The 24,152-nt window shown below is 40.2% G+C and overlaps 1 protein-coding gene across 1 annotated transcript in view; it reads right to left on the reverse strand.

Moving 5' to 3' along the window:
• Positions 1-1,309: 1,309 nt before the first annotated feature.
• TMEFF2 (transmembrane protein with EGF like and two follistatin like domains 2) overlaps positions 1,310-24,152 on the reverse strand; it is a 227,909-nt gene continuing 205,066 nt past the window's right edge. The window contains exons 8-10 of the mRNA XM_044241197.1: positions 7,075-7,198; positions 5,116-5,274; positions 1,310-1,639 (exon numbers count right to left, since the gene is read on the reverse strand). Coding sequence (XP_044097132.1) covers positions 1,543-1,639; positions 5,116-5,274; positions 7,075-7,198 — 380 coding nt within the window. The 3' untranslated portion in view covers positions 1,310-1,542. The remainder of the gene's footprint in view (positions 1,640-5,115; positions 5,275-7,074; positions 7,199-24,152) is intronic.

The following is a 24,152-nucleotide window of genomic DNA, read 5'->3' on the forward strand; positions in this document are numbered from 1 at the left end:
AGCACAAGACTGATTTATGGAAACACTTGCGTGATGATTATGCCCATAGATTCACACTTTTCAGAGTGCCGACTAACCTAGAAAACCAGGTGTTTCAGAGTCCTAAATCTTGTTCAGATTGTCACCTTTTAAAAAGTGTTTTTATAAATATCATAAATATCACTTCAGGAAACCCATTTTTCACTGAATATTTTATATCCAGGATGTGTTGATTTGATATTTGTCTTTTTTTTTTGGACACAGGAGTGTTGTTCCTTTCAGTCTATGTGGAGGTCACTGAAAGGAGGCAAAGAAAGTTCTAGATTTACTATATTAGCCACAGAAAGCTTGGGAGAACTAAGTAAGAGTAAGGCAATTATTGGATTTGTTATTCATCTCTTATTTTTTTGAGAATTTTTATATTTTATTTCTTTCCAAAGTGATCATATCTATTTATATGCTCAAGAATTCCGATCACTAAGTTCTTTTAGATGTTATGGGATTAATTTGCTTTCTTATCCCAGCATTTAAATATGCTTACAATGTAGTTCTCTGTTTTTTTAATGAATTATCATCGTCACTATAGTTCCACTTCAAAAAAACGGGTCAGCAGGAGACATACAGCTCTTCATTCATAAGGAATCTGGTGGCCATTCTAGCTTCTTTTTCAAGAACTCTACGCGATAAACGTAGCAAGGTGCTTCTGAGAATCTATGATTCTGGTGTTTCACTTTTAATGAGGTTATTAAATTTCTCTGCAAGTTCTTAATTCCACTCACCTAAGTGGAACAGATTTTGTGCTCTGTGTATTCCTGATATGAAACTTGTTCCCGACCCTTCAGGTATCTGCACTTAACAGCGAGATTCTAAGATGCTTTCCAAATAAAAACCAATATCTTCTTTCCCTCTCTTTTATGAGTTATAAAACACTTTCCTTCCCCTTCTTCTTTGATTTAATTTATATGCCAGAGATTTTTCAGCTCTGGGGATGAAAATGGAAGACCAGGGAAGAAAGTTGATGAAATAGAGATGATTCAAAGATCTGAAATATTTTATCCTCACTCGATATAAAGTAAATTATTTTTTCTCTTTTCCAATAACCATCATTTCCCTTGATCTTGGAATCACTCAAAACCTAGCCACTGAGTCCTGTATAAATGAATGCTCTGTCTCAAGATGTGGGGGAAGATGAAATATTGGTACCTGTACAGATTGTACCAGTTTGATTCTATTTACAGGTCTGCGATACCGCAAATTTAAGACGGCCAATTTTTTCTCATCACTGAGTATTTATTATATATAACAAATACATGGGAAAGAAAAAACTATATTGTGTGATATAAATAGTTTATTTACATTACAGAAAAAACATCAAGACAATGTATACTATTTCAAATATATCCGTACGTAGTCAAATATAGCTGGAGTACATGTTTTCATTGGTGTCGATTACCACAAATGCAAGGCAACATGTGCAGACCGCTTGTCTTATTCCTTTGTCTGTAACACTGGACTGTGCAGTCCCGGCTCTTGGAAGTCTGGCCACCGTGCCACATGCTCCCTTTAGATTAACCTCGTGGAGGCTCTTGTTGTGTTGTCTGAACTGTAGTGCCCTGTGTTTTGCTTCTGTCTGTGAATCCTGTTGCTTCTGGGGCATTTCCTAGAAGGTTGGAAAGTTTACAAATCTTAGTCCAGTGCTGTTACCTGAAGTTTGGTCCTACAATTACAGAGTGAAGTTGTGGATTAAGCCCATTGTTAAAATATTTCAGACAAAAGGATTTATTATTGGTAGAAGCTGGGATATTTTAGAAGGCTCTCTTTCTTTCTTTCTTTCTTTCTTTTTTCTCTTTCTTTTTTTTTTCCTTCTTTCTCTCTCTCTCTCTCTCTCTCTCTTTTTTTTTTTTTTTGCTTCTCCTCGCCGTTGTCTGTAAGCATCTTTTGGGGAGCACTGAAGAGCAGAGGCAGACGGTGAAGGGGACACAGTTATCTGGTCCTCACGCACTTCCTCATAAGCACAAGAATGACTCAGCAGAAGGCTATCAAGCAAGTTGTGAGCTCATCTAATCTCACTTTAAATGTCTTCAACAATTTTATATTTTAAATGTCCTCAGGATGAATGTTATATTGACATTTCAGTGCTATAAGTTTAAATCCTAGCCAACCAGAGAATGAGCCAACTCTTAATATCTGATATGTAATGAAAAGAGATATTGTTTTGGTTCAGGCTGGTATCATTTTTCTATATTAACACCATAAGCTGAAGACATAAATTGGTGCCAACTATTTCACTTCTATAAAAAGCTAAATTCAGCCAAATTATCTTAAAAGCTCTGGTCTGGTGTCTTCTCTTGTAATAAATGAATGCTTTGATGATGCAAATAAGAAAAAAATATAAAGTTCATATAAAATCCTATTATTATAAGATGGTATCAGAGATTATCTATTCATATACATGTTCATATATGAATAAATATATATGTGTGTGTATACATATATATTTTACAGAGTCTAGTATGGTAGATCTGTCAAAATGAACTTGGAGATGAAAGTCCCATTCCCAGCAAGTGGGAGCTGGAGACAAAAAGATGAAAATCCATCTTCTCAACAGGGCAACTCTTTTCATTCCAGAGCATGTCTCTATGTGTCTATATTTTTATGACACATGCTGTATTTAGAAGGAGGGCAGATGTTTGACTAAAATTATAAAAACAAGGGGAAGCAATTAGGAAAAAAAAGAAAGTGGAAGGAGGGAAAGAGAGAAAGGAAGAGCGACCAGGTGATGGAGAAATTAAAAGAAATTGAAGAGAATGAAGTGATTTCTGCTCGGTGCAATGTGTCGATCTTTTAGCAAAATATAAAATATGTTGGAATAGGTCTTGACAGACAAGTGTGGTCAAGGTGGCCGGAAAAGGGGAGGCTTTGAAGAGGGGCAGATGGCCCAGGTGGAACATCTGGTTTCTGGGTAGAACATTTTCAAGTGAATAGAACGAATCCATGCTGGGGAGAGTGTGGCTTAGTGACTGGTGTGACTCCTGGAAAGACTTTGGAAGACCCGGACATCCTAAGACAGCTTCACAAAATGCACTACAGTAATACTCACGCAGCTCAGGTACTCTTCCTCCAAGGTAATTAGAGAATAAGCTTTGTTTTGCTTTAATTGGAAAATGAAAATGGGCACATGCCTTGAAACAATGGCTTCCTTCTAATTTGGAGCTCAGTTTCGGTTGTCTTGAGCGTCGGAACACACAGCGTCATGGCCAGCCGAGGGGCGGAGTGAGCAGGGCTTAAGTGTACAGACCGGACACCAGCCGTCCGGACCCCAGGGCTGCCCTTATTGCTTCGCCGTGTACACTTAGCAATTTGCTCACTTCTCAGACCTCCAGGTTCCGATTTTGAAAACAGGGATCACTGTTCCTTCTTCATGTGTTATTAAATGTGCACGTGTGTGTACATGCACGTGTGATAACACGCACATCTAACATACCCACACACAATGCTTGGTGGGTGAGGACCCTGCGTACTCTCTAGCTGTTCTCCTAATGTATGGGGACAGAATCGTGATTAGTAACAAACTACTCTCTAGCTGTTCTCCTAATGTATGGGGACAGAATCGTGATTAGTAACAAACTCGAGAAGATCTGCTACAGTACTGAAAGTTTTGATCTTTGTCAGTACAGGAGGTAGCAAGTCCAATTGTCATGAGATTAGATCTACTACACGGAATTTGGTTTTTCCTGTACTGACATTGCGTACAGACTGGAAGGTTCAAGGCCCTGAGAATAATATGGCACCATGTCTTGGGTTTAGATTCTTTTCTATCTTTCCTTTATACTCAGTATTTTTGGTTTCTTGAGTTATCTTTATGTTCCCTAGAATCTATTTTAATATAATCCATTGACTCACTTGGCATCTAAACGTGAGAGTCTAGTTGATGAGCTCAGCTTGGCTCTGAGCAGCGCAAAGCTTCAGTCGGTGATCTTCCCTTAAGCTTTTAGGCCCGGCAAGGATTTATGAACCATATTTTGTCTCTTTCAAGAGCAAATGCCACACTTGTCCTCAAAGAAGATAGTGCGGTACAGCTACGAGATGTATTATGGCTTTTATTTTCTAAAGAAACGATACTTTCTCTTATTTTCTTGTCTTTAGAAAAATAATTTTGGGGGAAACATTCTGATTTACTGTAGAGCTGTACAAATGAATGAAAGTTTAAATGTCTTGTGAATTTGGCAAAAACCTTGAAAAACTTTCTTGGAACTTTTTTCTCAGGGAGAGTGAAATCAGGTTAGAAAGAAGAATCTTCAGTATTATTTCGGGTTAGACAAGGCATGCATAGTACAGATTTGGCTGCTGGAACTCACACACGGATGTAGTCAAGCGAGTACATACCGGGGCTACTCCTTTACGCCCAGCCAGTGTCCGACATCACTGACTGACCTTGGTTTTCTCTCCTAGTGAAACGGGATGGGGTCTCTCGCTCGGTCTCAGTCTAGCTCTCCAGGAAACAATTACCACTCGACTGTACTGGGGGTTTGTTATAAACGCTTGCTCTCATCTTTGCTTCATGTTTCCATATATCAAAGGTTTTCATGTACTACAACGTAATCTTTTTTACTGTAGCTATTTTCTTTGAATTTTGTGATTAAAAGCTGTTTTAACTTAAGATAAAAATATACCTGTTGTTTACATCAAATATGTTAAAAGTGATGATATCAGAGCTGTAATTGGAAATGCAGGCACCATAAATGAAAGCTGTCCTTTAACACTCTTTTAGGCCTTGGGCACAATCACTTCCCACCTCTTTCGGCACACCGTCGTCTAAATAGTCTGTTAGTAGTCTGAATGAAGACTGACATTCTATAGCTAAACGGAAGAGCATATTTAAACAAAGACTGGCATCACACGGTGGAGAAAAACAGATCTTTGCTTCAAAAATAAATGATCCTCACCAAAATGCAAAAATGAGGAAAACACTTTGTAGCCCCCCAGCATGAACATCGATGCTACTCAGGTGCTGTTATGATGGGGAAACAGGGCTCCTGAGAAGACAGCTGTGGAGCCCGCGGAGGGACTCCCGCCTAGAGTAGTCTAAGTGAGGCAAGGAGCGACACATCCCTTTATCTGGGCACAGGTACTGACCTTGTGATGCAGAGAACCACCACACAGATGACAGCAATCTGGATGGTTCCAATCACAGCTGCGATTAAGACATACTGAAATCGTACAGGGCCGGGAACAACGTACAGTACACTGTAGTCCTTTTTTTCACAGTGTTGTCCAGTATAACCAGCATCACACCTGGAAGAAATGACAGTGCCCAGTTAGCTGTCACCGTGGGACACATTTTTTAGAGCCTGTACACATTCATCTTCACTGTGAAGTCATGGCTGTTTGCTTCCCTCTTTAAAAAAAAAAAAGCTATTTTGTAGATATGGGTTTCGACTATTTGTTTTCCACACTATTTCTTTGTGTTTTTGGTTTCAAAGATGTGAGGTTTTCTTTTATACTTATAATAAGATTTTGAGGACAGGAGGTTGGTACAGTTTGTAAGGATGACACACAGGGAGAGGAGATGTCCGGAAATGCTAATTCTTTCTACACTTTTTTCAGGAGAGTTTCACATTTTATTTAACTCCTTCTTTAATCAAGCTAAGTCTACATGATTGCAAGAAAAAGTTTGTTTCTGAGGATATGGGTATAAAATGGGGCTATTTATTTATGTATTTATGGATAAATCATTCTCTATGCTACTGTGAGAATACATGTTGAAAAAATGTTTAGACCAAGGTCTAATAAGTGATTTCTTTAATTTGTCAATCATAAAGTTGTCTCCTTATGTTGGAGAGCTAAATCTCAGTAGGAAAAAAGTAGTTATGGTGTAGGCACTAGAGTTTCACAGAATAAACCCATGTGTATTCATCTGAGAAAGAGTGCCGCCTCTCACTGCCTCGACCCCCCTCAGAGAGCTCCAGTGGACCATCTGCGTGTTAAAGTTAGTATTTGACAATGAAATGAAGAAAGTGTTCATGTAACAATACCAACAAGGGTCAACTTGTCACTGGCTTTGTGCAAATGTTTTAGTATTCCCTTGGAATTTCTACAGCTTGGGGTCTCTCCTCTTTGTCTTGCAGGGTTTAATAATGGGGGTCCTGCTAAGGATGGCGGGGCAGCGGGAGAAGCCGCTCAGTTTTGTTCGCTCTCCCTGGCTTCACTGGAAGGTGTCAGTGAATTCAGTTAAGGGAAATATAAAAGGGAGACAGTTCTTGGGCGAGAGAGAGAGAGAGAAGAAAGGGTAAGGAGGAGGAAGAGGAGAAGAGAAACTCCTTTCCCTGTGTAACAATACACAACCTTTTCCATCATGTGCCACTTGCAGATCCCTTTAATAAAAATACATTCGTTTTTCCACGTTGGCTTCGCCATCTTTTTACCATCTCAATGATTATGTTCTATTCATGAATACTCGGGAGATATTCAAATTTATTAACTAAGTCCAGACGAGCCATTTCTTTGCGTCTCAACTGAGTTAGAATCAGTAGAAGTGTGGCTAATAATCTCAATACACGACGCTGGTAGATAGCAGATCCGGAGAAAAGAGTAAGCGCCTAACAAAACCAAGACTGATAATATTAATTACAACACCTGCATGACTTTGGAAAAGATGACCTCCCCAAAGCAACAATGCTGTCTCATGTGCACTAAATCCTCATCCGTTCATTTTGGAAATATTTACTGACCACCTGTTATATGCTAAGAGCTACCTATGTCTGTAGAAGCCTGAGTCTCTGAGAAGCTTGTAGTGCCCAAAGTACAATTCAAAATTCTACCAGAAGAGTATCCATAACGATATGCTACATGGTCTGCGGGTATGTAAGGCACGTACAATTCATGGTTTTCTAGTGGGTGTCTGTGTGTGCGTATGCGTGTGTGTGTGTGTGTCTGTGTCTGTGTGTGGGGGCGGGGTGGATGTGTGCAGGACAGGCAGTGAAAGTTTTGCTGCTGATCACCCAGTCGGGCAGAGTGCTGTGCAACTCTTTGCAATCATCCAGAATTTAGTTCTCTGTGTTTACATAGTATAAAGTTAAAGAGCGAAAACATTACCTGCAAGAGGGCTCCTGCATATTGGCCGAGTGTTCACACTTCCCATGCATGCAGAAGCCATTGTAGTGCTCTGGGCAAGGTATGTGGTGTTCTCTTGCACTTTCTTCTAACTTGTTAGCATTCTCTGTGAATACAGATAAAAGCAGGCACCCCTTGTAAATACTTTCCTAGCTCAGTGAGATCAACCAGTACATCAAGAGGCAAAGCCATAGCAGGCGAAGATATTTAAAAGGGCAAGAACGGAAAGGCCACGCTCCAGAAGAATGGAGAAGGACTGAAAGACACATCTTCTCATTGTGTTTAAAGATGAAACTGCAAAATTACCCAGTGCTTTTCATGCTTTTATGCAATTTCTTCCATCTTTAATGGCCAGTGATGTTTCCAAGAGTTGGCAGACAGCTTTAATTTTCCTTGTGTGGAGACTGTACATTGATCATAAAATAATTCAAGAACTATCTTAGTTTTCGAATTTCAAAGCCCAGCATAATGTCCCTAAGATTAAATTGCTGCAATACCTTGATACTTTCTCAGTGTGGGAGCTTAAAAGTTAAAATAGGGCCATGTTCAGTTGTTAAACAGACGTTTTCCAAAACTAAATGCAAATTGCTACAGACGTGTTCTTTCAGGGTTTTTTCGTGGACTGCGAAGGGGAATTCTACCAGCACCCACGCATTTTCTTATTGCCAAAATAAAGCTATTGAAAGAGAAACGTTCTTTCACAATCATTCATGGAGATACTAACACAGCACATATTGGAAGCTCTAAGTGTGTTCCAGTGCATGGGAGCATGCCTGTGTTAACAATGTGACGTGAAAGCTGAACTTTACGGTAAAGGAAAGAATTTGTCGTCTAAAGTGAATCCTGTCCTCCATCGTTAACAAGTTTTGTTTTCTTATGTCTCCACGAAGATGCCGAGATATTTTTCCTGACCTTCTAGCCCCAATACATGTGCTTCCTATTTGTAGTGCCATCTCTAAGTAGTCTTTGGATTATATTCATTTTGTAATATCAAGTTTTGCCTTTGTTTGAATCTTTTCCAAAATCCATGACCTGACTCGACAAACTTTAAAATTCTTGCCTAAATACATGAAAAATATAATTTTCTTGATTTCAATCTGAGAAACTCTTCAATCCCACGGTAAGAGAAGTAATGAAAGCAGCGGTCATGGAAGATTAAAAATGAATTACTGTTTTCATGAACTAAATTATTTCCTATTATTTCACACAGAGGTACAGCTTTTATTACGATGCATCCTTACAGTTTTTGGCAGTCATAGATGATGCATATATTCATCAGGAGAGAAAATACCTTTAATACGGGTGAATCGTATAAATGCATTATTTATGTTTAAGCAGAGCTGGAAAGTATCTATACGTTTTAAGATCTAGTTAGTCATCTGCAGAACTTTCAAGTTTGCAGCATATTGGTACATCCGGTAAGCACTTTCTCGTGTAGGAATATTTATGCGTGTGTGTGTGATGGGTAATATTTCAAATCACAACTCAAATTAATAAAGGATTTATTTTAAGTATGCTAGGGAGACTGGACATGGCCTTTAAATCATTCCTTTGTCCTGTATTTGTGTCTCTTTACCTCTTTAGGTGACATTTTGTCTGTATCCTATTTCGACTTCGATGAATATTGTTAAAATGAAAAACCACTTGCACAGAAAAGACTAAAAACACACCAAGTTTTCTCTTTCGGTTTCTCCCACTCTTCTAAGGTACTTCAGAGCTTTATGTCATGGTGTTTTTGGTAACAAATGACAGCTATAATGAGCAAACACACAAAAACTGAAATAAATAATGTTGGGTGAAATTTCCAATATGGGAATATGTGACCAAAACAGAAGCGGGACGGTGCCGCTATTCTGATGCACCTTGAGACGGCTCGTGGTTATTCACGAATCCGTGCAGAAGGCGAGGCTCGCCAGGAGGCGGTGAGCTAGCGCCGCCGAACCACGCACGTGCAGTTTAAAGCGACTTTCACAGCGGGGCTTGCAAGCCCCACGGCTGCCCTAACAGACCAGCACTGGTTCTCACTCTCACTTCTGGATCTTCTCCCCATAACAAACGAGTCAACGCTTCTCTTTCGTGTTTGTTAGTAACCCTCCAGCGCTTCCGCACACCTGCAGGCAGGAGAATTCCTATAACTTCCCTACACTTCAATTTACATCATGATTTCGGGCAAGGCATTTTTCAAACATACCTTATTAGGCCTATTTTTCTTTTTGTCAGTTGCAAAAGAAGATCAAGAATTTTCTTAACTCAAAATCCATTTTTAGGCTATTTCATTTTTAACTCCATCCCTAGCCCCATATTGTTTTTGTTTTTGGATTTGTACCATGTTCACAATTACAGACCAAAGTCCAAGGGCAAAGTAAGAGCTTGTTTGAGTGAGGTTGCTGCCTTAGTGTGGTAGGAACAAGAGATTTTCTCAAAGTTCATTATCCAGACAGGATGATCATGTGTGAGGGAATAGTTCCCATCATAAAGTCTGCTAATTAGTTTACACCAGTCTTTCTGGGCTTGGAGTGCTCGGTTCTGCTGTTTGTAGGACACTGTCAAATAAGAAAGTTAGAGAGATTGAAAATAAATGAGTAAAAGAAATGATCCCTGAGCAAGAAAATGCGGTATCATCAATATATGTCAACAAATTTATAGTCAATCCAACCAAGTAAACCAGTTGATTGAAAACCTGAATATATAACCACTTCTAGTAATGCGACAGACGTATTTTAGAAATGAGATTTGAGTATATTAAGAATAGAGACAGAGAAAATCCAATATTCCAACCAAATATGTGTGTGGATGATAGTTTTTGTGACCCCGATGTTTATGCCTCGGTATTCGAGCACTCCTGAAGCACTTAAAGATTTAAAATCACCTAAAAATGATAACTGGAAGTACGTATGTTTCGTACAGTGGCTGATGACGTAGACATCCATTTCTCCGTCCTCTCCTGAAAAAGAGGTTTAGGGCAGGGGTTGTGCCCTTTCTGCTAAAAGAGACTGTGGCAATGGTAGAAACTGTTTCTGTGTAAAACCTTCAACTAGTTTCCTACTGAATGCTCACAAATGATTTATTCTGAAAGGGATCCTGACCCTTTTAAGAGACATTTCTGGTGTAATCTGAATTAACTGCAGCACAGCTAACAGGATCGCATGCCCATTGCGAGTCAACACCCTAGTCGAGGGCTACAGGAGTGGGTAGCTCTAGCGCACAGACAGCTCTATGCGTTGTTTCTGTGCTGGTGCACTCAGGGGAAGAGACCGGGGAGGGAGGCAAGAGACAGGGGGAATGAGGACTGGCAAGGTTTTAACTTAACAGAACTCAAGGGAGGGAAGTGGGTAGAAAAGGGGCAGAGCTGGGCATGGCGTTTCAGAGCCTTAAATCAATATAGCCCAGTGTGCGTGTGTGTGTGCGTGTGTAGCATTATCCCTGACTTTTTCTTCCACAAAAGCTGGAAAGAAGATGTCGTTCAGAGAATTAATCTTTGAAAACAACACATTATGGACTGAAGCAGAAACGGGACAATATAAAATTGCCTAAAACTACCCATGGACCCAAGGAAAGAATGCTTCCTGGGACAAGGCTTAGAGCTTGGCCAAGGAGCTTCTGAAAGTCATGTTCTCTCTTCAAGGGCTCTCCAGAGCGGTGTTGCCCTGAGAAGCCAACCTGAACTGGAGAACCTCGAGTCCCGTTGCAGAAGCCGAGGCACAAAGCTATTAGGTCTGATGCTGCTTCCCCGTTCTCTCAGTCAACCTGTTTCCCTTACTCTGATGCCCTGTTCTCTGGACAGTCTTAAAATAATTTGATTTCTGTGTAGCCTACACGACCACAAAGATTCCTCATCCGTTTGACAGTTACATATTTCATAGGAATTAAATTGATTGGTTGTGACGTTCTGTATGTTTGGTTTCTTTTTCTTTTCTTTTTTTTTTTTTTTTTTGCAGAAGTCAGCTTTCTCCAGCCCACTCAGCTCTGGCATTTTGTAAGATCAAACTTCTGCACCTCCCAGCTAGAGGACTGGGCCCTGCCCACGGCGCACTGTAGTCTGAGAGGCCTTTCCGGGGCTGGTCAGACAGTATTTCTCTGGAAATAGCACTCCTTTGCCTTAACCAGGCCTTTCTTGAGGATATCTACAAATCCCTAGTACCAGATTCCCGAGGAGTGCGAGGAGATTTCAGAGTAAGGGGGACAGATCCTAAACTAGAGGTAACATGGCGGACTCAGGCATGTTTCAGGGACCCACGTTCCTACCGCACGTTTTCATGCCAGCAGAGGTCTTCAGTACGTGAGTGAGTAGCAGAGTGAGGTAGCGACATCCTGGGGGTGTTACAAAGAAGTCTTCTTACTACTGCTAAGATTCTGTAGTGTTGTTATGTGGGAGATTTAAGTATTTCAGACCCTAGGCTCTTCGAACATATTTCTACGGCTAATATTTACTTAAAATAAATTGCCAATAAATATATACTGATATTTATCATAAAATATTATTTTTGATATACTGGGGAAAAAGAATGAAGCAAGAAGGAACATTATTTAGCTATAGTAAATAAAAGAAATCACTTTGGCTTAATTATGGGGGCACTTTATCAAAGGGCATAAGATATCTTAAATATTTACAGTGTCTATATTTCAGACATTCTAGCATACAGTGAGATCTTTTATGCACTACCTTCCTTTGAGGGAACAATATGTTTGTGAATTAAATTCAATTTCTCACATTATACTGTAACATCTCAAATTATCTTTGACAAGTGCAAGCACGCGAGTGTACCATCTCATTTATTATGTCCTCAACAAGCTTTTCCTTTGGGCACACAAAATGGTCCACACTTTTCCAGAAAACTAACACTTTCCATTTTGAATATATTTCTATAATACTTCTTCTTTTTTTTTTTTTTTACATTTAATTATGGCACAAGGAAACCCCAGCCCAGAAGTATTCAGGCACTTGCACAGCTGTTGGGATACTCGATTTTACCTGCCCCCTACTTACTGCCATAGCTGCAAACCCATTTGAAAATATTTAACTAATAGGAAAAAAAAAAAAGGTGTCTTGTTTATTTAACTAACAGGAAAAAAAAGTGTCTTTCTATTATATTTATGCTGTGCCTGGGATGGAATAAAATATGAATGTGGAAGTGAAGTCATGATTGTTCCCATTGTTGATTAGAGCTGGTTTCAGAGAAGACGTAGAATTCTTAGGATTTCCTCTCCTTATCTTATCAGGGGTAAGCATATGAGGTGGCAGTAAAGCCTCATGTCTAGCTTCAACTGCAGCAGAAGGTTTTTCAAGACCAGAAAAGTGTTCCCATCGAACAGGTCCTGGATGCAATGCAGTCGGGTTCTCGCAACTTAACAAATTGCGTAATAGCCTCCCCCGCCGTCACAGTGTCTTCAAGGCCCGGATGAACAGATGGAAGAGTCTCTCCCCTCTTAAGCCTCTAAGACAGAGACTCAAATGAGAATGCCGGCAAGTGACAGGAGAGCCCAAGGGACACGAAGGCATTCGAGGACACAATCAATTCTCCTTTGGTAAAGAGCAGAGACTCAGTCACAATGTTCTGAGTTATTTAATCTCTGTAAAATATTTGGAAAAATAACTTCAAAACAGAAACCAAGCCCCTTGCTACAAATGCAGCATTTCTTCTACTGGCTTTTCAGAAAAGTCGTTAAAAGTATTTAGATCCAAAATTTTGCCACTTAGGCAATGGTCTGGGTTGGGAAGTAGGAGGGGCAGAGACAGGGGGACATTTCTTCTTACCTCGCCATCAATCAGGCACTACAAGATGTGATGTGTGATTATCCATATTACCACTTGTGTGTATAAATATTCCTATTGGACACACAAATGAAAATAAAGCAGAGGAAAACTAATTTTCATGTTATTACATTCTCAGGCAAGGCCTTGATGACATTATTCAAGAATTGTTTGAATTTAAATTGGAAAAAGTATTAGCATCTGAAATAGAAATAGTAATTTGGGGACTGGAATGATTGAAATGCAACAATATTGCGCGATTATTTGCATGGGGTTTTATTATCTGAGTTTCTACTGGTAATGTATTTACACAGACAAAAGCTGAGAAATCTGGACCATCTTGGGAAAGAAACTTGTACGTAAGCATTTTCACTTACGACACCCAAGTACAGTTATTGTAATTCCGGGACCTGTGACGATAAGGCTGCGTCACAGACACAGTCGTCAACTCTGTACGTCCAAAAGTACACATCATAGATTTTACATACATAATAATAAATAATACAGACAGACGTATCTGCTTATTAGTAAAAGGAAAATAAGCAGATTTTTAGCCATTTGCTCCATCCTCTGCCCTGAAGTGCCTGCCTGGCTTCCGACGGCAGAGCCCTCGACGGCGTGAAGGGAGCAGCCACTGAGAGAAGCCGTCCTCGGCCGCTAATGGTCCTTCTCAAACTCCACCATTCAGTCAAGAGCCTATTAACTCCCAGCAAGTGGGTAACTCCTATAGGTTTAGAGGATTTAGCTTGAAGACCTTTTAAAAATATAGTATTTTATGGAACTTCCGATGTCTTTGACGACACTTCATACCTCTCAGGCCTTACGAAGACGTAGGGATCATTAAGCCCTCAGGAGTCCAGAGCTGGAATGCCTGGAGCTTATCTGAGGCATTCGCTGGAGATCTCCCCACGGAGCTTCTGCTGAAGCAACACTTCTCACTTTCCAGATGCTCTTGGATGACAAAGTTTACTACAAACTTTAGAGGAAGGGGAAAAAAAGGACTGGGAGCCATTTTATGTCAAGAATACTCCCCTTCTCTTCCTTCTGTAGTCTTCAACTAAATCTACACACTTCTGGCCAAATTTATTTGCTCGGTGGCTGACGGGGCATCTTAGAGAGCCTGACGGATGACGGTGTTGACCAGGACAGAGCAAGTAACAGAGGGTTCAGGTCCTGTTCCCTGCTGCCTTCTAGGGTATGTGAGCCAAGCCATTTTTCCCTTCATGGGCTGCATTTGCAGAAATGGTTAAATCATTCAGAGAAACCTTTCTAGGTGACACATTGGTTTTCCTCCATGACCCTGAAGCTATTAGCCAACAGAGAGTGAGGAGGATTCCGGTTGGAGCAATCACTGAAATGCAGCAGAAATAAAGGTTTCAATGATGTAAATAGGACAAAAAATGGCTTTTGGTAGTTTGCTAAATGAATATTTCTTGACTACCTACTATGTGTCTAGTGTCGTGCTGTGTGCTGTATGTTACATGCTATATTTATTGGCTGTCTTCCCAAGATTTTTTTTTTTAAGATTTTATTTATTTATTTGACAGAGATCACAAGTAGGCAGAGAGGCAGGAAGACAGAGAGGAAGGAAAGCAGGTTCCCACTGAACAGAGAGCCCAATGCGGGGCTTGATCCCAGGACCCTAGGATCACGACCCGAACCGAAGGCAGAGGCTTTAACCCACTGAGCCACCCAGGCACCCCAGATTTTGTTTTTTTTCTTCTAAACATAGCCAAGAAAACAGATTTGCAAGACAAGACGATGATAAACTTTATCTACATTTAGTGGAGAATCTACAACATGCCCAACATTGTGTTAATACTTTACATGATAAAATGTATTCCTTATTATAGCACTTTAAGGTAGATTTATAAAAATCCCATTTTGTGTAAATGAGGAAACATAAGCTCAAATAGGTTGAACTGCTTAGCTTAGAAATTTGCACGATCAATAAGCAGAACCCGGGTCAAAGCCAGCTTTTGCCAGTGCAACATGCAGTCCAGGTAGTTAAGGACTCATTAAAAAGAAGAGGATATCTTGCCTCCATAGTTTACTAATTGTTTGCCCTTTATGCTTCCTGATTCTTTATCCCATGCGGATCCTATTGCTGCTCTGAAAACCTGTTCTTTTCTTTTCTCTTCGTCCTGCCTCAGGAGAGTTATCTTGTCTGAGACCAAAGCATCATGAATCCCAACTTCTCCACCCTCCTCAAGGGCTCTCTCCCTCGGTGACCTGCGTGCTCTCCTGTATCTTCAATTCTCCCTCTCTCTTTGCTCCTTGCCACCAGCATTTAAACATTTTTGAATGTCTTTCTTCTTAAAATAAGAATTTACAAACTTCTCTTACTGCAGGTGCCTTCGCAGGCCTCTTGTCTCCCTTCCTTTCTTCTTAAGAAGCTAAACTTCATCAAAGTGCTGTCTACACGCCTGCTCTTTGCTTCCTGCAGTAACTGCCACGCAATATTTACCCCCTGCTCTCTAGTCACGCCTTCAGAAAAACTGCTGTGACCTCCATCAACCCACAGCATCTTTATTGGTCAAACTAGTAGTCTCTTTTCCGACTTCCCACTCCTGATTTGGGCTCAGGTCATGATCTCAGGGTCTTGGGATCAAGCCCTGCATCTGGCTGCATGCTTGGCAGGGAGTCTGCTTTGAGGTTCTCCCTCACTCCCTCCCTCTGCCCCTCTCCCTTCACAAACAAATAAATAAATCTTTTTAAAAATGAGAGGTAAGTTGCAATATGGTGGAGAACTTTAGTATACTCACTAGAATGTATACATTCAGTATGACAGAAATAGACACACAAGTGAAAGCTGTATTTGCTATGCATCCTCAGTCGTCCTCTGTGAAAGACAAAAGGCTGGAGAGCAAAAATGTGTTGCTAACCATAAAAGACAAGACAGACGCCTGTAAATGACTCAAGTGCAAATAGAAGCAATTGATGGGTTGATGAGTTTGCATATTTCTCCCGTATGATGTCATGGCCCAAAAAGGGCAATTAGAGAATTTATAGTGTAGATTCGGATTCATTTGCAAAGTTGGAGTACGGCCATATGTTGGTACCTGACCAAATTAATGCAAGTGATTCTCATTGAAAGGGTTAGAAGGTACACCATCTTTTCTAATATTCGATGATGAGACAAAAAAGTTTCAGAAACAAATGTAGCTGATTGTGCTGTATTTCTGATAATAAAGAAGTCATGGAGTCAATACTAAGCAGAATTCAATAATTTCCCTAAGAAGTAATTTCCAAACATAGCATAGCCTGTGAATGTCCATGTCATTGAAAAGTTACTCTGTTTTTTTTTTTTTTTTTTTTTTTTAGGATTTTATTTATTTATCTGACAGAGAGGGAACACAAGCAGGGGGAGTGGCAGAGGGGGAAGCAGGCTCCCTGCCAAGCAGGGAGCCCGATGCGGGGCTCGATCCCAGGACCCCGGGATCATGACCTGAGCCGAAGGCAGACGTTCAACAACTGAGCCACCCAGACACCCCAAAAAGTGATTCTGTTTTGAGGATATTTCTCAATTATATCCCAGTATATGTCTACAAATCAGGTATCTTTGTGTTTGAGCAGAATACTACAGATAATAAAGGTGGTATTGTTTCCTAAAATAAAACTTTCAACGAGGCGACAATCCAGCAGAGGTTTCTATGTCGTTGCTCCATTTAACACATTACGTTAGAGACGGGATAGTATGAGAGAACAAGTCATTCTCACGCCCGGTATTATACTTTGTTCTTTTTTTTACCCTCAGTAAAACTTTCTGTCTAATGATGATCTGGGAATATAAGTATTTTCTTCGTTCCTGTACTGGGTCAACGAACGCCCCTCCTGCCGCCACCCTGAACCCACAGGTACCTGGAACTTCAGAACGCAGTCTTATCTGGAACTAGGGAATCAGCTCAGATGAGTTCACACTGAATTAGACGAGCCCCAAATTACAGGGTTATATCGGGTCATATACGTACAAGATTACACAGACGATTCTAGAGCAGAAGCTACGTGAGGACACACAACCGAGAGTCATGGTGAGGACGCGAGCAGGTCAGAGCCACGATGCTCCCCCCGAGGAGAGCGGGAGCCTCCCGCAGCTGCGAGCGCAAGGAGGTAGCCCTCCTCTCTGGCCTGGGGACGGGCCTGGCCTTGCCAACACCACCTTGATTTCAGACTCTCAGTCTCCAGAACTATGAGATTATAAACTTCTGTTGTTGTAAGGCACCCAGTTTGCAGTAATTTGTTGTGACAGCCCTTGCAAGCGGGCACAGCCAGAGCTCAGCAAACAGACCCTTACGCGAATGAAATACGTGTTCTAATGACGTGTGCGGAATGAGTGAGAAAGAGCTCAAGGGTCGGTCTCCGCTACGCTGTGACTTGGGCAGTCTCAGCTGATGTTTATTTTTCCAGCATCGTTTTACTCTCAAAAGTTCCGAGTTTGGGTGATACATGATATGATTAACGTAGTTTAAATTTATGTTGAAATATCTGTGGTTCACTGCATTTGCAACACAAAAACTATGCTTTAAAGGTGCTGATATGCCAAAGTATGCTAAAAATCCCAGTAAAGAAGAATTTTTGAGAGGAGAGGAAAGCTTCTTGGGAGGGGCTCCATTTTTTTTGATTTATTAATTCATCTTATAAGAAAGGCAGTTATCTTACATAATCATTTCGTCATACAACAAATGATGCTACATTTTACCTTTGTTAGAAAGAAGCAAGTGACCAAGAATCAAACTGACACCGATGACTTTTCAACAAAAGGATTCCAGGTCACAGGTGTGTCATGATCTCCCACACTATCTCTGTCTGCAATTTCAGAATTCCTGGATAGTTAATGCTTTATGGAATTCTACTCCTTAAGGAACTGTCAGTTTATTTTGCATCTTCTGTTTAAGAAGAGTGGGAGTTTCTAGTACTGCATTAAGAAAATTTGAACATTAAGTGTTCTTTGAAGTGTCATCCTTCAGTAAAATGCAAATCTTTAAAATCTAGGACAATTCATTTGTCAAATATTCTAAATAGCTATGGGTTCACTCTCTCTCTTTCTCTTCTTTCCAGTTTTGAATAACTGATTTGCTTCTGTACTTCCTTAATTTCTAGTCAGTGATAACTTTGAGTACAAAAAGCTGCTCTAGAAATAGTTAAGGATGAGATGTGAATCTTAGCTTCTTTCCACTTGGGCAGCATTTAGGGTTTGAAATTAGTTATTAACCAAATGGCACTTAGTGGTCTCAAGTGTTAGTTCACCTTTTAACAGGTCTAACACACTCCCAGTGTATCATTTACACTCTCCAAGTACATGGTTAACCACTCAAGAAATCAATGGGGGTTATAAAACATGTACACATTTGAATTTGGAAAAAGTCAAACACCTATTTTATCCATGAGAAATAAAGCAGCTGACATTTAGAATCGGAGCTTATAAGGAACCATTTATTTCGAACTAGGGAAAGCCCCAAATGACTATGCCCCAAGATGGGAGTGGAGTACGGTACAGAGAATTAAAACAAAGCACCTCACTGGTTCTGTAATGGATGCTACCAGTATCAACCCATGACTTTTGGCTCTTGGTGTGCGACTGTGTAGAGCTTTGGATCCACAGTAGACAATAAACATATTTTCTTTTATGATGTTTCAAAATTTACTAGATCTGGGTCATATTATGCCTAATTAATTCATCAATTTATTTAATTCAATTAAAAATATTGACTGATCTCCTCCTATATGCCCATTACTACAATCCCAGGATATGTAGTGGTGAGTCAGACAGAAGAATTTCTCTCCTGAATGGCAAACATATTAGAGAGACAGAGATGGGCAGTCTACAAAATGAAAAACAAACAAAACCCAACATCTCAATTAGAAATGTTACAGGGAAAAATAAGGTACTCAGACAGAGCGGGCTAGGGCGGGAGACGCACTTGGGAGAGTGAGGGAAAGGATGTTAGAGAAGGAAGGATGAAAAAGAGCTGCCTGAGAAGAGCCTTAGGAAGGCTCCTGGCCTGAGTGAATAACACAAACGGAAAAAGACTGATGTAAGGAAGAGGTGTTCCAGGAACCAGCACTGTGGCTAGAGCAGAGCGTGTCGGGTGGGCCAGAGAGGGGGCCGGGATGAGTTAGAGAATCACTGACTTCCTTTTTACATGGACGCTTAGAAGCCATGTTAAGGAGTACCAGCTGACCGTGCAATGGGCCATGCTCCGGATGGTTTTGAGCAGATCTGACAGAGATGGAAACTAGCTCATTGAGGGGAAAGAGAAGAACAAACGAAGAACAAACAGGAGACTATTGTAATTGTGTGGGCGAAAGACAACGGCGAAGTCTTGGATGTGGGTAGCAGCAATGAAGGGAAAAAATCAATTAACAAAACTTCTATTGCAGATAAATCTTGAAGGTAGACTGAATATGACTTGTTCGTGTACTGTAATATGGGAGGAATCAATCAAAGATGACTAGATTTTTGGCTTGAACATCTGGGTAGTGTCTTTTGTGTAATGGAGAAGACCGGAGGAGAATCAGTTAAGCACCCATGTATAAACATGAGGGATCTCTGATTATGATTTCTGAAAATTCTGTTTATGTTTGGGTACGTATACAATAGAAATGATGTTAATGGGAATAAATTCATGGTTTAGCAAGAAAATTATTAAGTGGTGAAATGGTGAAATGTCTATTAATAATATTAAGCAAGTTTATGATTATTAAATGGAAATCTTTAGTAGGAGGAAGGACTTCTAAATTAAGAGGAAGGACATTTATAATAGTCTACAAGGGATTTGAAGATGTAAATTTAAAGGCAAGATAAAAAATACCGTGAAATGAAAGAGAAAATTAGACTGTGAAAAAGCATCACTGAGGAATGCTTTTAAGCAAAGCACTTTTCTCTCTTTTTGAAAGAAATTATCATAAGAAAATATAAATTATTTTAGAAATAAGTTTGCTGTCTTCACTTTCCATTATATAAAATAGGTCCTATTTTGGTCAAAAGATTATTAAATTATGTTATTATTCCACTCTGTTTAATGATTTGTGTCTTTTAAGGTTTTTTTGGTATCTATTATTTTATATGTGACTGCAACAACCCTAAATGTTAGGTAATGAACATGAATGTGTGCACGTATGTATTTTTTTCCTTGCTCTATTAGGAGGTAGAGGCCAGAAATATTCAATTATTCCCTAATGTCATACAGTAGCTCAAAGGCAGGAAACTAACTCCAGAGGCCATGTGTTCTCATTTTTTTTTAAATAAACTGGTTTTTTTTTTTTTAGAATAGTTTACATTTATAGAAAAGTTATAAAGATAGTTCAAAGAATTCTCATATACCCACAACCAAATTTTTTGTGTTTCCCTTCTTAATCTGGAGTTTTCTTCTCAATTTTTCAATGGTAAAAGATAGTCTTAGAGTTGTACATGTAGGGTTAGGGGAACAAATGAAAGAGGCAGCCATCTGGATAATTCCAGGCCAGAAAACAATTTTGTCTGAAGGATGTAGATAATTGAGACAGAAATGCTTTTTGCCTGGAGAGATCCCTATGATTGCCTTTCTCCTGCACTTGAACTTGTAGGTAGAGCTACGGCTGCAGGTATTTCTCTTACTAATGGAAAACTGTGTATCACTCAATGTGAAGAATGTGGGGGTTTTGAGAGGGCTAAATAGCTAAGCTTCTATATTTTTTTCTTAAAAATAAAGTATATTGGGTATTTTTCATTATAAAAGCAGTTCACATTGATTTAAAAATAGTAGAAAATATAGAAAGTTAAAGAAGGAAAGAAAATCCTCCTTTACGACCTAAAGAAAACCACTGTCAACATTTCATTTACTTACTTTTACCTCTTTACTACGTATATTGTTTGGGTCTGTTTACTCAGATTAGACTATATATATATATATATATATATATATATATATATATATTTAAACTTTATATCAGGCTGCGTCTAAAAGCTGAGAGCAAACAGGACAGTTCAGTCGTTCAGCACGGTATCTGGTAAGTGGGCCCTTCGGTCCATCTGGACAAGAACGGTACGAAATGGAAGTGCACAGCTCACATTAGTTGGGCAGGGGTTGACAGGGCAGAGACCAGAATTTAAGATACCATTGGTGGAAAAGGAAATGTACAAGCTTTCAAAAACAAATACGCTATTATATATCAGGAGGTTCTAAAGCAAAGGCATGTTATAAATAAATCAATTGCAGTGTCCTTTATAAAAATGAAAACTGGGAAACTACCAACATTTTCAGCAATAGTATAATATAGTTAAGTAAGTTGTAGCATAACTAAGTGATAAAATATTACTGAGGTAGAAGAAATTGTGAAGAATTTTGATGACATAGGAAAATGAGAAGGATACTGAAATATATAATGTGTGGAAAATGCAAAAGTCTGGAAAGAAATCACCAAAATGTTGACAGTTATTTTGACAGAGGGTATCTCTGGTTAGCAGAGGCAATTTCCTGTAATATAAATATTTTATTTTTATAAAAAATACACTAATTAAAAAATTAAAGTATCAAGTAAGTCTTCCTTTTTTTTAGTGGGGAGATTAAAAAGGAATGATTTGGTCTTTGGGCTTAAGAATTTACTCTTACGGGGCACGTGGGTGGCTCAGGTCATGATCTCAGGGTCCTGGGATCAAGCCCCACATACAGTCCCCTCTCTGCAGGGAGTCTACTTGTTTCTCTCCCCTCCCTCTGCTCCCCCCAACTCATGCCCTCTCTCTCTCTCAAACAAATAAATAAAATCCACCAATCAATCTACCTCTATATATGTATATATTTAAATTTACTCCTATTTGATTAGCTTAGCTTTGAAACTTTTATTACTTATTAACAACCTCTTATAGTAGAAATGTGAAATCTACTTCCTTTGGCTTATTAAAACTTCAATATTCACTATCTTCGCGTCCTCATATTGTGTCTGGAAAAACGGTTTTCTAGTTCCCAAACTTGACTGAGTGTATTTCCATGCCCTCGGAGCTCAACAATCGTTTCTATCATAGTTGGCAATGCCAGGGATGAACTAATTGTTTTTGAGGGTCAGAAGTTCCTTCATATCTCTATTTTTTTATTGGTCTCAGGTCACTGGAAGCATACTCCAGTGTCCCGACTGTGCTTAGACATGACAAGATTGTCCTTTCAGAGTCCTGCCAGGCTTAAACGCATACGGTGTGGGAGCCGTTGTCCGAAAGTCAGAACCATGAATCTTCCACACCAATTAAAGAAGATCAGTTTATATAGAGAAGATGAAGTTCGCCCAGCGGAGGAACAGCTTTGCAGAATCTCAAGATCCCATCTGTCTTTGTGCTCAACAAAGTTGGACCCGAACAAACCCTTTATCATCTTTTCAAGCTAGGTCATTCCAAAGAAATTAGGACCAAAATACGAGCATGAAGAGCTTTAGGCCCACACATCTCTCTCTTTTCTCTAAGGATTTACCAGTTTCTCTGAAGGGTAGTGAACACAAGACACGTTTGCTGTGTCTCATAATATACAAATGATACGTCACAGGAGTCAAAGAATTTTGGTAATTGACAGTGAATTTTTGGTAATGCTGCAAATAATGTCGTCTCTTGTACAAATGAAGAGTTATGTCAAATTAAGTTCCAGATCTGGTTCCTGCACCTACCAGCTGGGGTTAAAGGAAGCCACACCCCCTCTCCGGATCGGTTCCCTCATCTGCAGAGTGCGGATGACAAGAGGGTTCGCATCCCAGGGTTATTGTGAAGAATAAATGAGAATATCCACATAGAGCCCTCTGAACAATAGCTAGCAGATAAAAAGCCCTTAACAAATGTTTTAGTTATTATTAGTTATGGTCATCCGGTGGCCTCTTAGTCATGTTTTAAAACACATCTAAAGGAACCGAAAAAGAATGAAGCAGGAGACCTGGAAACCTTCTTTGTGTCCTTGCAAGACACCTTGCTTTCGTTTTCACCGGCAGGCACATCTGTGGAGAGAGGCCCTGGCCACATCTACAAGAGGTTCCGCAGAGGGAGAAACGCAGACTTTGGAGCAGAGAGAGCCCAGATCTCAGCATGGGCATTTAATAGAGTTAACGATCTTCTGGCAAGTGACTTCCTTCCTCAAGCCTTCTGTTTCCTCATCGAGAAAGAAGGAGACAGAAAAGCAAAGTGGCAAATACAACGTGACATGGTGACTGGCCAAGGGGACAGGCCCAACCGCAGGGGGAGAATTTAGGCCCAGACTGCAGGTATGATGCGGGACCAGGACCTCTGCTGCAACACTCTGAAACGGCGGAAGTGCTGGTGCTGCCGATCAACGCTGCTGAGGCGGTCACAGTGCAGGCCTGGGAGCTGGACTTCTGTCTCCTTCAGTTTGGTCCCCGCCCAGCACCACACTCCCCCACTCTGTGACCACAAGCAAGTTATTTAGCTTTTATGTAAAGTATCTATAAAACATTTAAAGCAGTATCTGGCCCGCAATAAGGACTCAATAAGTTATAGTTCTTTTTAACTAATAGGCATCTTGAGTAAATGAGCTTCTTGCTAAACACAGCGCCTGGCACACAGGAAGTGCTCAGTAAAGAAAGTGACTGTCTAAGTCATCTTCCTTCCCAGAGGAAGGTTGTGTGAGCTGAGACATGAGGGATGCATAAGAATGAGACAGAAGAGAGAAGCATGTGAGGATTCCGTGTATATACAAAGTCCCAGATGGCAGATAGAGCATGCTTTGTAGGGACACTGGCGGTTTCTGGGGCATGGGGTATGGGAAATGAGGGGAGGGCTGCAGAGTAAGGAGTGCGTGTCTGTCCTGGGAGCTGTGACACCGTCCTGCTATGAAGCAGGCCCCGGCCGATGGGCACACGCCAGCACGTGTGGGATTCCCGCTCAGGGAGAGGCCGCCTCTCCACCAGGACCCGAAGTCCCACTGCCGTGCTGATCGGAGCCCGCCTTTGAGGTTATGCTGTTGCCGGGGTTTTGTGCAAGCGACTGAGTTATATTCCGTAGTAGATCACTTGCAAGCGCTCTCTCTGTGTAGATGAAGACACCCTCTATAAAAGCCAGGGGGTAGGATTATGGAGTCAGTAAAGATAGACTTCGTTCTGACAATCTACAAAAGAGACAAAACCACGGTGTCTGTATCTCTAATAAAATCATCTCTCTTCCGTGAAGTCTTATGAAGGAAATGGAATGATCCCTTAGCAAAACAAAACAAAAAAAATGTGTAACATATTTAGGTCATTTTTCAAACTAGAGGCGATATTAATAGTGTAATTTGAATCACTTATTAATAACAAATCTTACGACTTCAAATGTACTCTTATGTCTTAAATGCGAGAGTTGCTG

This window comes from Neovison vison, chromosome 3 (assembly GCF_020171115.1).
Source record: "Neovison vison isolate M4711 chromosome 3, ASM_NN_V1, whole genome shotgun sequence".
In the NCBI taxonomy this organism is placed as follows: Eukaryota; Metazoa; Chordata; class Mammalia; order Carnivora; family Mustelidae; genus Neogale; species Neogale vison.